A 14,455-nucleotide genomic window follows, 5' to 3' on the forward strand; every position below is an offset into this window, starting at 1 on the left:
GAAAGAGGGATGAGAAAGATAGGAGAGAGAGAGCGACAAAGAGAGGGAAAGAAAGAGGGGGAGAGGGAGAGATAGGGAAAGAGAGAAGGGGAAAGAGAGGGATGAGAAAGAGGAGAGAGAAAGATAGAAAAATAAAGAAAGGGAGAGAAAGAGGGGGAGAGAGGGAGAGATAGGGAAAGAGAGAAGGGGAAAGAGAGGGACGAGAAAGAGAGGAGAGAGAAAGAAAAGAGGGAGGGAGAAAAGAGAAAGAGAAGAGGTAGAGAGGGTGGAGAGAGAGAGAGACAGTCAGTCTAATAAGGCTTCACATGCACAGTGAAAAATAGGTACATCAAAATTAGCTCACTTAGAAATAAAAGGGTTAATACAGACTCCGCAGCAGCAGCAGCAGCACAGGGCCTGGAGCAGCCGCAGCAACGTGTTGAAAGATGTGGGGAGTGGTTGTAGTGGTGGAAGCTGAAGGGAGGAGCCGGGATAGAGAGTAACAGTGGTAGTGGTAGTAGTAGTAGTAACAGTAGTAGAAGTAGTAGTAGTAGTAATAGTAGTAGCAGCAGCAGCAGCAGTAGTAGTAGTAGTAGTAGTAGTAGTAGTAGTAGCAGTGTCGTCAGATTATAGCTTGGTAGTTGCAGGAGTAGGCAGAAGAAGAAGAAGACAGATGGTTTTTAAGAAGCAGTGGTTGGTTGTGGCAGGGATCGTTTTTTCAGAGTCAACACATCACTGTCCGATTTCACTCTCTGAAAGGAAAGACAAGGGGAGAAAATAGAGACAACGGCAGAGGGAATGACAGCCGTAAAAAACACTGGAAAATGTATGAGAATGCCTGCGATAAATACGTTTGATTTAGAAATACCCATGAGATATTTAGTATTAAGTATTTAGTCAGTAATAATAAAAAAAAAACTGTTTAGTTGTAAATACAGAAGCCAGTGTCTTGTCAGTGTGTGACAGAGAGAGAGAGTGGACATACAGGCAGTGGACAGGTGGGAGCAGGAGAGACAAGCAGGAGGTCACACATCTAAGACAGATACACAGCTGCATCGCACTGCAGAGAGAGAACACAAGGTCAAAGGAGACAGACAAGAGAGACACACACACACACACTGCAGAGAGAGAGAACACAAGGTCAAAGGAGACAGACAGAGAGACCAGAGAGAGACACACACACACACTGCAGAGAGAACACAAGGTGAAAGGGGACAGACAGAGAGAGAGACACACTGCAGAAAGATAATACAAGGTGAAAGGGTACAGACTAGGGATGTCCGATATTGGCATAAAAATGTGATTATCGGAAAATATCGGTATCGTTTTTTTTTTTTTTTTTTACATTTATTTTACCTTTATTTACCCAGGCAAGCAAGTAAGAACAAATTATTATTTTATTTATTGTCAAAGTATGCATAATGTTGTGTTAATTACACGACAAGAGATATGTAATGTTAATTACCTGAAATTATTCAGTTTTTTTGGGGGGGGGGGGAGAACCCTGCATATATCGGTATCGGTTGATATCGGTATCGGAAATTAAGAGTTGGACAATATCGGTATCGGTAAAAAAGCCAATATCGAGCATCCCTGGTACAGACGGAGACAAGAGAGAGAGACACACACCAAGTGATACAGATAGGAGGAGATAGGGAACGGGTCTGTGGAACAAAGTTTTAGGGCGTAGCTGCTCAGCTAGAGGTAGTGCAGTGTGTGTGTGTGTTTGTGAAGCTAGAAGGCGAGTCAGCATGTGGGTGTGCGCGCACATGCGGATTAACACACGTACAAGTATTTGCCCACCAAAGGTGTGAATATTAGCGTGTTACAGAACTCACACATGGAGGTATATTGGATAACAGTGAGGCCTGTATCATAACCAAACTATGGAAGTGGGCGGGAAGCAGTGGCTGCAGACACATCTATGGTTGTTATGAAGCTGTATTCAGAGCAGACCAGGGCAAAAAGATGACCAGATGCTCGTTATTATACCATTATTATTATTATTTGATCACAGTGGCCTAAGTCAAGCTCACTTCATACCAAATATTTTTAAACTTAATATACACATAACTACCCTTTTGCCCAGGGCCTGAGTGGGAGAGCAGAGTGAATTCATGGAAGTGAACTTTTGAGGCGAGGTGAAGGAGAGGAAGAGGGAGAGCAGAGGAGGAAGATAAGTAGAGGAGAGGAGCAGAGGGTGGAGGGAGCCATACTGTATATAGTTTGGTTTGTCACAGTAATATATACACATTGTGTGTATATATACACACACACAGACACACACATTAGGGGTGTTTTCTTTTAGAAAGGAGGTCTGGATGGGTTCACGAGGGACCGCTCCGACCCGCTCCTGTGACTGTTTAAAACCAAAAAGAAGGGCCAGCCAGTGAGTGGAAACACAGCATAAAATATATAAAAAAATAAAATAAAATAAAAAGGTGAGCTTTAGTTGAAAAAGAGGAGGGGGGGGGAGGAGGGGGTGTAGACGCGGACATACGTGCTGCTGCACTCCCTGATTCGGGACGTGTACCTCTGTATACAGGGGTTGGACAGCCGTCTGCCCTGCCGTATCTGCAACAACACAGTGCAAAGCTGGATTAGAGCAGGGGGGGGGGGGGGGGGGGGGGGGGCGCCCACTGGGACCGGAGGAGGAGGAGGACAATATAGAATCAGATCTGATGAGATCAAAATCAAGGAGTGAGGAGAGAAAGACAGGACATCGTAGTGAGAGGAGGGGGGGGATGTGAGGAGAGGATGATGTGTGGACAGTGTGGGGGGGGGGGGGGGGGGGGGGCGAGACGAAGAATGCGCACGGGGAGAAAAGGCGCGTCTAGATAAAGAAGAGACAGAAAGAGACAGACAGATGAGAGACGGGAGAGGAGACGTGGATCCTAGTGTAACGGTGCATGTCCTACATGAGGACTATGTGCTCTGCCCTCTTGCAGTCGGTGTTCTAGGACTAGCTATACTCCGGCGTTACGTTCCGAGTCTGTGGCTGTGGCTGTGTGGGTCGTCATGCGTGCGCAACACTCGGGGCCTCGGCGGGACAAACTCGTATCAGGAGGCCCGCTTCCCGCGGGGCTCTAACTATCGACTCGCGTCACAGACAGGGCGGAGCGCCACAAACCGTTCCCGACAGAAGAGAGGGTTAACAGAGAGAGGGGGGGGGGGGGGGGGGGCGACGACAGTGTGCTGATTTACGTACTGAGGCGGCAGACCTCCCTGGACCTCGCTGGGCCACGATGGCTCCAGACACCGCCTTGATCCAGCTGTGCATCTCCTCTGGACTGTCGGCCTGGAAAGAAAGAAAGAAAGACAGACACAAGGGGTGGGGGGTGAGATAAGCAATCGTTCTCCCGATCCCGCCCCGTCCATGCCCCCTCTCTCTGGAGAATCTTCTCCTCCCTCCCTCCCTCCCGCCACCTGGCGCGACGACGCTTTGTTTTCAACCACTTTGTTGTTGTTGTTGTTGTTGCAGCCGACTATCGCATATGGCGTCTCAGGCATTCTGTAGATGACATGTGTCAACAAATGTACATGTCTGTGTGAATTTATGTTGTGCCGTTGTTACTGTAAAAATTTAATGATTGTGATACGTCATTATTAATGAGACGATGAGCTGTATGTGTGTGTCACTGGAATTTCCCCAAGGGGATTAATAAAGGAATATCTTATCTTATGACACCATGGCGTGGTAACATGGAATCAAAAGGCATGCGTCTACTCACCTGGATGTAAAAAGTCCTGGATGTCGTGACGACTTCAAACAGGTTATCCCTCAGCATAATGTCACTAAGACGAGAGGAGAAGACGACAGAAACAGGTTCAATAGACGCCCAACAGACTGAGCAGAATAGCTCACTAACTGACATGTCAGCCTTTTTGAATATGTTTTAAATTGTTTTTATATTAGCTTTAATGTCCTTCTATTTTTATGTTTCTTTCTGGCTTAAACATCTAGCCCAGGGACTACAACTGAAAACTAGCAACCCTGCTAATGTTGGCATATTTACAGTTTAATTTTTTTTTGTATTCATTTATAAATGTATAACTGTTGATTGATATGCACTGTCCCTGATCAAATAAACGGAGTAAACTAAACTAAAAAACTAAACTTGAACAACAGGGAGAAGATGGCTTGTCGAGCACCTTTGTTTGCACTCCTGGACTTTGTGCACTTCCTTCAGAGGGATCGTCCGCAGAGGCTCCTTCTCCTGAAGACACAAGGAGGGGGAAAAGAAAAGCACGTCAAACACACGGAACAGACAGAGCATCACATACCTATGCCTATGCTGCACATGCTCATCTGTATGACGCAGTCAAGGGGGAGTCGATCATCAATACTTCTCTCGTGGAAATTAGACTCATGTGGTTGGTGGCAGCAAAAGGGTACATCCCCAAAACACAATTCCTCAATGACACCTTTTGACCATGCCCCTAATCTGGTCAAAGGGTTTGATTATTTACACAACTTCTAAAGATGATGTTCACTAGATGCCACACAAGGTTTAATGGGTTTTCGAGAGAGCTACATTTTTGCATTGATAACCATGGTAGAACATCAAGTAGTGACAACACATGTCAACTTTCATCATGATCTGACAAGCTGCTGAGAAGTAGTTAACATTTTCAGTTTCTTGCCAACATGAGGCCAATATTTTTTTTTGCTATTGTAGGACAAATATATTTGTCAAGTTTGGTGCAAATCGGACAAAGAGCTTACAAGTAACAGATCACTTCCTGTTTACCATGCGTTTTTCCGATCAGGTATGATTTAGCCAATTAAGTTGAACTATCCTACTGGTGGGCGATTGAGTGGCGCAGTGGGCAAGGCGCTCGCCAATAACACAGGAGATGCTGGTATCGAGCCCAGCTCTCTGCGTTGCTACCGGCCTGGCCGGTCGTTCATATTAACACAATTGGCAGTGTTAGAGGGTGGGAAAGCCGGTGGGTGGGGATTGGACGTTGTGGACAGCGACTCCTACAGGTCGGTTGGTGCGCCTGTACAGCAGAATCAGGAAGTATCGGGGGCAGCATGAGCCTCCCACGCGTTACTCCTCGCCACTGAGAGATTGCGCTGTTCAGGTGAAAAGATGAGACAGCTGCCTCCTCGTGTACCGGAGGGGACACGTGATGCAAGGCTTGGTCCTCACTGCAGCCGACCAGTGGGAGGGATAGTCTAGCAACGTTCGAGACAGGGGAGGGGATAATTGAAGGGAGAATTGGCGAGGCGAAATTGGGATGGGAGAAAAATAGAAAAACAAGGATAAAAAGTAGATACAAAAAAAAATATATATATATCCTACTGGTTTAAAAAGGGGGTAGAATTCAGCATAGGACAGGTGCAACCTTTTGACAGTACAAGCCATTTAGGCCTAGTTATGCGTTTATCAACAAAGGTTTATTAACACAATGGACGCCAGACCCGACATAAGTCGGGTTAACTCGCCATCGCTTGAGCGTCAAACCCGAGAAAAGTCGGGTTTTGGTCATTATTTCTTTTATTCGCTATTTCCATTCATAATTCATCCATCCAGCCTGCTGTTATCATTGGGAATGGGTCTGAGATCGCAAACGTGCAATACCGCCGCCAAACGCCTTGCGGCCGCTATTGCACTCCATTTTAAACGATGTGGCTTGGTGTCTGGGCCGAGCTGCGGCGTGCGTGCGGCGTCTAACTACTCGGGCAGGGCAAGCGGTTATAACGGATGCATCGACGAGGGTCACCCCCCTGTTCATGTTTAATGCTGGATTACATTGGAAACACGATCGCGATCAGTACTTGGAATGGCGATCAGAGAATTGGAATATTCATTTTGCAGTACATCATAGACAAGGTAAGGGCTATATGTTATCAATCTTGCATTGATCTGATAATTCCCTCCCTGCGATCGGAGCGTGTGTCTGTAATGTACAGTGTAACGTATTCCGTTGGTGACGATCGAAGCATAGAAACCCCTTTCATGCATGCATGTTGAAACATAATACCGATAATCTAGCGTTGATTTCAGATTGATTATTGATCCAGGCGAGGAATGGCACGATTTATAGTGAAATGCAGTAAAAAGATGTTTGGCGGCGTTTCCTGGGATTACACAGAATTACTCTAAAACTATACTCACCACGGTATAAAACGGAAATGTATGGATGAAAGAATTATCTGTTTTTTGCATCTTGACCGGAAGAAACTCAATGACAATCGACTATATTATTAGATCCATAGCTATAATATTTAATATAGTTTTAGCACTGCAAACACCGGCATGTATCCCCATTCATTACAGCACTGGCACACACGGCCATACGCCCACAGCGACCTCTGGCGCTGAACCTGTTAATATCCATTAATTCCGGGTTGCATTTACAAAAGAGAAACTGTTATACTTATTTAGCCAATATATAGCAGGCAGGACCAATTATGGAGAGAAACAGGACAGAAAAACAAAGCTACTGTATGTGATCGGCATTCCAACACTTGCTTACAAATCTAAATGAAAGAGACTGTAGATAATGCAGTTTGTTTTGCTGCCTAGAAGGGTGGCAAAATATGTTGTGTTTATCAATGGTTTATTTGTATCCATTAATTCCAGGCTACAATTATAAAATAAACTGTTTAATTTCAGCACCACGGGTTGCATATAAGAGCGAGTGAGTTCCGACTACATTACAGAGGACAGTCTGAATAGGTTCAGAAAATGACTAAGGCACAGATTTCTGCCGAAAGAAAGTCACTATTGATCATTTTGTTCATGCCAAAATTGCCTTTAAATAGAATTTTCATTCAATCAATCACAGCGCAGATTGATTGATTGAATGAAAATGTTATTAACAGATTGCAGAATCTGTACAATACAGTACGGCTCAATACACACAATTGTTAAGGGGATGCAGACCAGAGAAAGACTTTCGTCTTGTTTACATCAGGGTCCTCCATTTTCAATTCATAATGAATTGTAAGTAAGGGTGCAACTTGCACCGTGCAATCCATTCTTTGTGGATCTAGCCCTTAGTCTGTGTCCTTGGGCCTTGTTGATGACCAAATAATGGCCCTTTTCCAGGGTAAGAACTTGCCGTGGTGAACCATGCTGGTCAAACCGAGCTAACAGGTTCCAAAATAGTTTCCATGGTAAACAGAGAAGTTCTACAAGGTTCTCAGAACTACAATTTGGAGCAACTCAGTAGGTGCTACTAAAGGCGCAGCGGACATTGCGCTCGTCACCAACGCACGAGACACCGGTATCGAATCCGGCTGTCGGTGTTGCCTCCGGCTTGGACCGGCCGTCATACTAACTCAATTGGCAGAGTTAGCGGGTGGGAAGTCGATGGGTGGTAATCTGGACGTTGTAAACAGCGACTCCTACAGGTCGGTTGGGGCGCCTGCACAGCAGACAGGAAAATGGCGGGGGCAGTGTGAGCCTCCTACACGTTACTCCTCGCCAAATGAGAGTCCGCGCTGGCAGGTGAAAAGATGCGACTGGCTGCCTACACATGTATCGGAGGGGACATGTGATGGGCTTCTATCCTCCCTACAACCGGCCAGTGGGGGGCACATGCGAGCAACATTCAAGACAGGGGAGGGGAGAATTGGCACGGCTAAATTGGAATGGGAGAAAAATATAAAAGTGGATAATAAAAAAATATATATGAAGATCATGTAAATTTTTTTTTTTAAATAAAAGCGATAACGAAAATCCCATATCATCTCATATTCTGAAAAGCGTGAACACTAACTACAACAAGAGGTTCTTCCATGCTTGCCACTGCGTCATGTACCAAACAATGTAGGTGGCGTTAAATGTCACTTTGTGTCTACGCTTCTACCAACCTTCACACTGCTTGAATTACAGTGGAAAAATAAAGGAGAACCCATCTCTGAACTTTCAGAGGTCCTAAGAGGTTCCTTTATAGAACGTTCCTCAAGTTCCCTCGACGATAGAAAAGCGGCATACGACGCGTGACTGTGTAAAAATATGGGCAGACCCACGATAAGAACAGGTCCTGGATGTTCCCAACACTTTCTAATGGAGGCTTTGTGTGTGTGTGTGTGTGTGTGTGTGTGTGTGTGTGTGTGTGTGTGTGTGTGTGTGTGTGTGTGTGTGTGTGTGTGTGTTGGGGCAGAACAGAGGGAAAATGCATGCAAGGACATGCAAGGCAAAGGCACTAGATTCCATGCCCTGCGGGTGGAAACGTGTCTGAACCAGAGCTGTAGCAGAGTGCTATCCAGCATCAGCCTGTGTGGGTGAACCAGAGCTGTAGCAGAGTGCTATCCAGCATCAGCCTGTGTGGGTGAACCAGAGCTGTAGCAGAGTGCTATCCAGCATCAGCCTGTGTGGGTGAACCAGAGCTGTAGCAGAGTGCTATCCAGCATCAGCCTGTGTGGGTGAACCAGAGCTGTAGCAGAGTGCTATCCAGCATCAGCCTGTGTGGGTGAACCAGAGCTGTGCGTACGGTCACTAAGATAGAAGAGCTTCATCAGTGAATTACCAGATCAGACTTGAAGTAACTCATTGAGTTTTCTTCCAGTAGAAAGTATCGTCGCTTCCAGTTCCTCATCTGGGGGAGAAACGAGGGGGAAAAAATATATATTCAGACCTTTTTGGACACACATTTATGGACAAAAATACTATTTCTAACTATCGATGTGAAAAAACAGCATTCTTATTAAAACGATGACAGTCCACCGCTCAAGAATTTGATTTGATTATTCAGACAGTTACAGTGGATCGAGACAGAAGAGCCTGGAGAGATGGACGGTGTGAACTGGGATTTGAACCCATCACGCGACACAGAACAGAGACATCGTTCGTGTCTTAGCAGACTGAGCCACCAGGATGCCACCAGGATGCCCCCCTTTCCATTCGTACCTTCCATGTCACAATCAGAAGCTGTGTTCATAAAACTTCTAATAATCATAATACTGGTCTGAGATCACCGGTCAGGTCATATGACCATGCCCAGTGCAGTGCTCCTATTCTTTAGATAGTAATGTTTTCCCAGATCGAGTACTCGCATGAATTACTCGAGTAGTGCTCAAGAAATTGTTTAGGGAAATACATTTTTAGAATGCATCTTAAAATGCATGGCAGCAACAATAATGATATATCACACACACAACCGATTTTATTATGTCTCGCTCCGCGGACATAATGCACAGCAATATACCCGATGCTTAATGCGTATCATCAAGTCAAAACAGTCAAGATACCATTTGTAATAATTACATAACCTCCACTCTGTAAAAGTTATATCTGCTCATGCAACAGCATGTCCGTACGTATCAATAGTCTATGAATAATACGCAAAGTGGGTGACATGTTGTTGGCACATTTTGGAAATGCACAAATAAAAACTGCCGTGTTAGATAACGCTAAGCTAGCTTTCAATGGAACAACGTTTGCACGGTACACTCTCATGCTCTGCAGCTGACTAGGGCTGGGTTAAAAAAAATCGATTTCCCCATTCTGAATCAATCTTCATTTGAATTAGCGATTCATAAAATCCCAAGATCAATCTTAAAAATGTATATATATACAGTATATATATATATAAAAATAAAATATAAAAATGTCATCCCAATTTAGTCATTATGCCAATTCCCTTCCTGGTCATTGCGCGCATTGCCCCACTGCCGGTCTGGGGAGGGTGTAGACCAGGGGTCGGCAATTAAGTTTGGCCTCGGGATAGGCATTTTCCATTAGTTCTCCCAGCCCACGTGACCATTTCTAGCATTTCCATTGGCTATAGCGACAGACCGATAATGATTGTGGAAATACAACAAATCTACGAAACCACTTACTGAGACATCACCCAGACGTGACATATGCAAAAGCCAATGTTCCAAAAAAGTGCATTCATGTAACTGCTGGAGAGTAAATTCTTAATGTAAACATTGATATTTTTAACAATGCAACATGTTAGAGGGTTCCTTGAACCATTAAAATGTATAGAATTTAATAGAATTTAATCAGAAATCCAATAGATTCGGGACCTTGTGAATCGAATCGAATAGATTCGGGAAATCAGTGGCGATACCCAGCCCTACAGCTGAGCTGATCAGTGTTGACTTCCTGTAACAAACAACATTTCTGTTTCAGTGGCACAAAATAGTTTCTGGTGATAAAAAAAAATCGAGCACCCTCAAAAACCACTCAAGTTGTGTTAAAACGGCGATGACTCACGCCCATCCCAGCGCCCCGGGGAACTCACCACAGCTCCCTGCTTCACGCAGTAGCCAGATTTGATGACCGTCTGCTCCTGCGCCGGCCTGCCCAGGAAGTAAGGCAGCTGGCTGTGAGAGCGACGAAGGGCCTCCCGCTCAGGCTCCTCCACGACTTCGCCCCCTTCCTGCTGGAGGGAGAAGCAATCATTTAAGATCAAATCCACAGAAATGTCTATGTAACATTTCAAATGCATCTGCGAACCTGTATTTTGGGGCTGTAATATGTTTGTTTACATTGGAAATAGGGCTGTCGCGGTATGACATTTTCTCACCGCGGTTGTGTGTGGTTAATCACCGCGGGATGCGGTGGTACCACACTTGTATTTAATATATATATATATATATATATATATATATATATATATATATATATATATATATATTAGGGCTGTCAGTTTATCGCGTTAATTAGATTAATTAATTACACAGCAAATTATCGCGTTATGAAAATTAACTAAAAATAAATTAAAAAAAAATAAAAAAAAAAATATTATCTCATTCATTCCATAAGAACGTAGAATAAACATTTACAAACTTTTTTTTTTTTTTATAAATGGGTCATTTGCATGTTCTTGGTATCTGATTCTAGGGACATCTATGGATCTCAGGGAATGTATTCCCAGTGTCAGAAATACTGTGTCTGTTACTAGGGATGCACTGATATGAAAATTGGCCACCGATACCGATTGTTCAACTAACACTATCGGCCGATACCGATACCGATATTTGTATATTTGTATATAAGTATTTGTAAAAAAGTTTAATTCTTTTTTAATTTCTTTTTAATTTTTTTTATGAAACTACTGTATATTTGTATGTGTATGTTTGTATTTGTAGGCCTCTTTACTTACTTAAAAAAAGGAAACATCAAGAAATATGTTTATGGTATCACTATCTCTCTCCCAGTATCGTCTGGCGGCCTGCAGAGGGATACTATTTTCTCAACCAGAGCTTTCAACCAATGCAATGGAACCATTCTGGCGGCCTGCAGCGGGATACTATTCTCTCAACCAGAGCTTTCAACCAATGCAATGGAACCATTTTGATTGACAGTCGATTCGGCCAATTACGCCACACCGCTAGCACCCACCTCCTGCTGTTCTTACCACCAATCGGCAAGCGTTTATTCATTTTCTACTTTCGGGCATGCCGCCATTGATCTGCTTGCGACTCACTTGAGAGCACATCACAACAAACTTAACGTAGCTAATACCTTAGCTGCCCGGCCCGCCGACCAGCGCTCCACAGCATGACCAAATGAGACAATGATTTTACTGCAACAAATGTTATAATAAAACAAAGCCTTTCTATACATTTGTCTGGTTGAAAACTTTATTAACAGATTGCAGAATGGGTAGTTTGGTACGGAATGAGCAACGGAATGGAACTGGCCTTGCTTACTTGCTGTGTTCGGGTAAATAATATGCTGATGTTATATTGAACGTGTAACACTAACTATATAACGTTATTAACTAACTAGCTACCGTACCGGGAGCTCACGTTGATGCCTGGATGGTGCTAACTAACTAGCTACCGTACCGGGAGCTCACGTTGATGCCTGGATGGTGCTAACTAACTAGCTACCGTACCGGGAGCTCACGTTGATGCCTGGATGGTGCTAACTAACTAGCTACCGTACCGGGAGCTCACGTTGATGCCTGGATGGTGCTAACTAACTAGCTACCGTACCGGGAGCTCACGTTGATGCCTGGATGGTGCTAACTAACTAGTAGTGGGTAGTTGGGTACGGAATGAGCAACGGAATGGAACTGAGCTATGAACGGACTCGGAGTAATGCCTTGCTGCTATGGGTAATAATAATATGCTGATGTTATTGTCCGTGTAACACTAACTATATAACGTTAATGCCACAAAACGAATGCCTTGTTAATCATAAGTAGTTACTTTGATGCAGTAGCTTGTGTGTGTGTGTGGGGGACGGCGGGCGTTGTGCAGGTAGGTCGCGAGTGAACTTTTTTTTTTTTGCCTTTTGACGCTACACAAATTGATGGGTTATTTATCGGCGACTGCTATCGGCACATTTGAGCTTATCGGCCGATAGGCCGATAGCAGTCAACAAGGCACTTATCGGCCGATACCGATACCCGACCGATATATCGGTGCACCCCTATCTGTTACTAGGCTTGAGTAAATTGTAATGAACGAAATGAGAATATCAATTCAATAAATTTTTTTTTTTATCTTTGACTGTGAATAACACCATGCTAAAATTGACCAGACCTGAAAAATCTAAGCAAATTAATAAATGGAAGCCGATTAAACAGAAGGTTTTGTAGTACTGAATTCTGCCATCCGGATACATGCAATTTGAAATAGGATTATAGAATATAAAATATCAGGCCTAAAATGGTTATGCGATTAAAATGCGATTAATTAGATTAATTAATTACAAATCCTGTAATTAATTAGATACATTTTTATCGCCCGACAGCACTAATATATATATATATACCTGTATATATATTTTTTTTTATTATTAAGACATGCAAGTTTACACACAATCGTGATTAGAAAACAATTCTAAGGTTGTAGGAGTCCCGAAACTATTTCAAACATGTTTGATAATCTATCCATTTGTCCCTCAACATTCTGAAATGTGATAAAAGTATATTAGAGTGTTGCCTACTCCTTTAACACATTGAATGCCCATCACAAGATTTCTCGAGTTATCAGCCCGCGGGTTGAATGCCCATCACGAGAATTCTCGGATTGTTTTTTAACGTTTCCCTCTGGTTGGCATTAGCTTTAGCGCTAGCTAACGTTGTCATAATATCTAGATATGTGGTGTCATCTGGATGACGTTGACTTAGTTTGCAAACGTCAACGTTCGCCATCTATATGGCATTGGCAGGCGAGGCTGGCGTTGTCCAGTTGACACATTACAGATCATGATGCTATGATAGCGTTAGTAGCTAAAGCTATTGCCTGCATGTTATCAACAAGATAGTAGTCGAGAAGGTACAACACGCAAAATGGTCAGTGTGGACCCTGCAACCTATAGACCGTTCCAACTTCAGTGTGTGAATTACGTTAATCCACCTCAACTGCACTCAATATTTAAATACCAATGCTAGTCTAAATAAATGTAGACAGACAATGTACGTATTAAAAAATAGAATAAACAGAGCAAAGTCTGAAAATAAAGGGATTATGTAGGGCTGGGCGATATGGCCTAAATATGATATCACGATATTTTCTGACCTTTCGGCGATACACGATACGCATCACGATGTTTTTCTTTTTTTCCCCAAACAATTCATTATGAGGCTTACCAAGACAGTATTTGAGTTTGCAAGCTAACATTAAAGACAAAATAAAATACCCATGCATTTAGCATTTTTATATTATATATTAGATTTAGATTATTGGATTATTAGATTATATATTGCATATATTTAGCAATGAGATATTATATGATTTAGATATGAAATATGATGAATTGAAAATGGGGGACCCTGATGTAAACAAGACGAAAGTCTTTCTCTGGTCTGCATCCTCCAGTCCACTGTTGACTGTTGTTGTATTGAGCTGTACTGTATTGTACCCATGCTGCAATCTGTTAATAACGTTCTCATTCATTCAGTCGGCAAACAGAATCATTTTGATTGACAGTCGCGTCTGCCAATTACGTCACATCGCTTGCACCCGCCCTGCTGTTCTTAGCACCAATCGGCAAGCGCGTATTCATTTTTTACTTCCGCCATTGGAGAGCTCAATGACAATAACAATGGCAGCGGTAGCTCGCCGCGGCCGACGTTTAGCTTTTAGCTCCGCAGGAGGACTAAACGACTGGAGGCATAATGATTTTACTGCAACGGATGTTATAATAAAAGCCTTTCCATACATCTGTCTGATTGAAAACGTTATTAACAGACCGCAGAATGGGCACAACGGAGTCAGCACGGGCTGAGATATGAACGACTAATGCTTGCTATATCTAGGTCGACCTCGGTCGTTGCTATGTAAATACGCTGATGTTATTGAAAGTGTAACTATATAACGTTAATGCCACAAAACGAATGCCTTTGTTATCATAAGTAGTAACTTTTGATGCAGTAGTGTGTGTGTGGGGCGGCGCTGTTCAAAAGTGTCAACGTGTGGACCAGATTGACGCGACACAAGCCTCTTGGGCAAAACATCACGATATCCACGATACGTTTAAAAAGTGTATCGTTAATGAACTGTACCCGATATTTATATAATATCGTCATATCGCCCAGCCCTAGGATTATG

General features: G+C 43.3%; 1 protein-coding gene across 8 annotated transcripts in view; it reads right to left on the bottom strand.

Moving 5' to 3' along the window:
• LOC311234327 (pleckstrin homology domain-containing family A member 1-like) overlaps positions 1–14,455 on the bottom strand; it is a 49,585-nt gene that overhangs the window by 2,944 nt on the left and 32,186 nt on the right. For 2 of the 8 annotated variants that reach the window (XM_084321466.1, XM_084321473.1), the window contains 5 exons: positions 10,189–10,329; positions 8,467–8,535; positions 4,132–4,196; positions 3,711–3,774; positions 3,188–3,277 (listed from right to left, as the gene is read on the bottom strand). In XM_084321466.1, coding sequence (XP_084177592.1) covers positions 3,188–3,277; positions 3,711–3,774; positions 4,132–4,196; positions 8,467–8,535; positions 10,189–10,329 — 429 coding nt within the window. Of the gene's footprint in view, positions 1–394; positions 732–2,479; positions 2,554–3,187; positions 3,278–3,710; positions 3,775–4,131; positions 4,197–8,466; positions 8,536–10,188; positions 10,330–14,455 lie in introns of those variants that run through there. The other 6 variants (XM_084321471.1, XM_084321469.1, XM_084321470.1 and 3 more) reach the window with 6 other exon arrangements.

This window comes from Notolepis coatsorum (genome assembly GCF_963971535.1).
Source record: "Notolepis coatsorum genome assembly, chromosome: 9".
Classification (NCBI taxonomy): Eukaryota; Metazoa; Chordata; class Actinopteri; order Aulopiformes; family Paralepididae; genus Notolepis; species Notolepis coatsorum.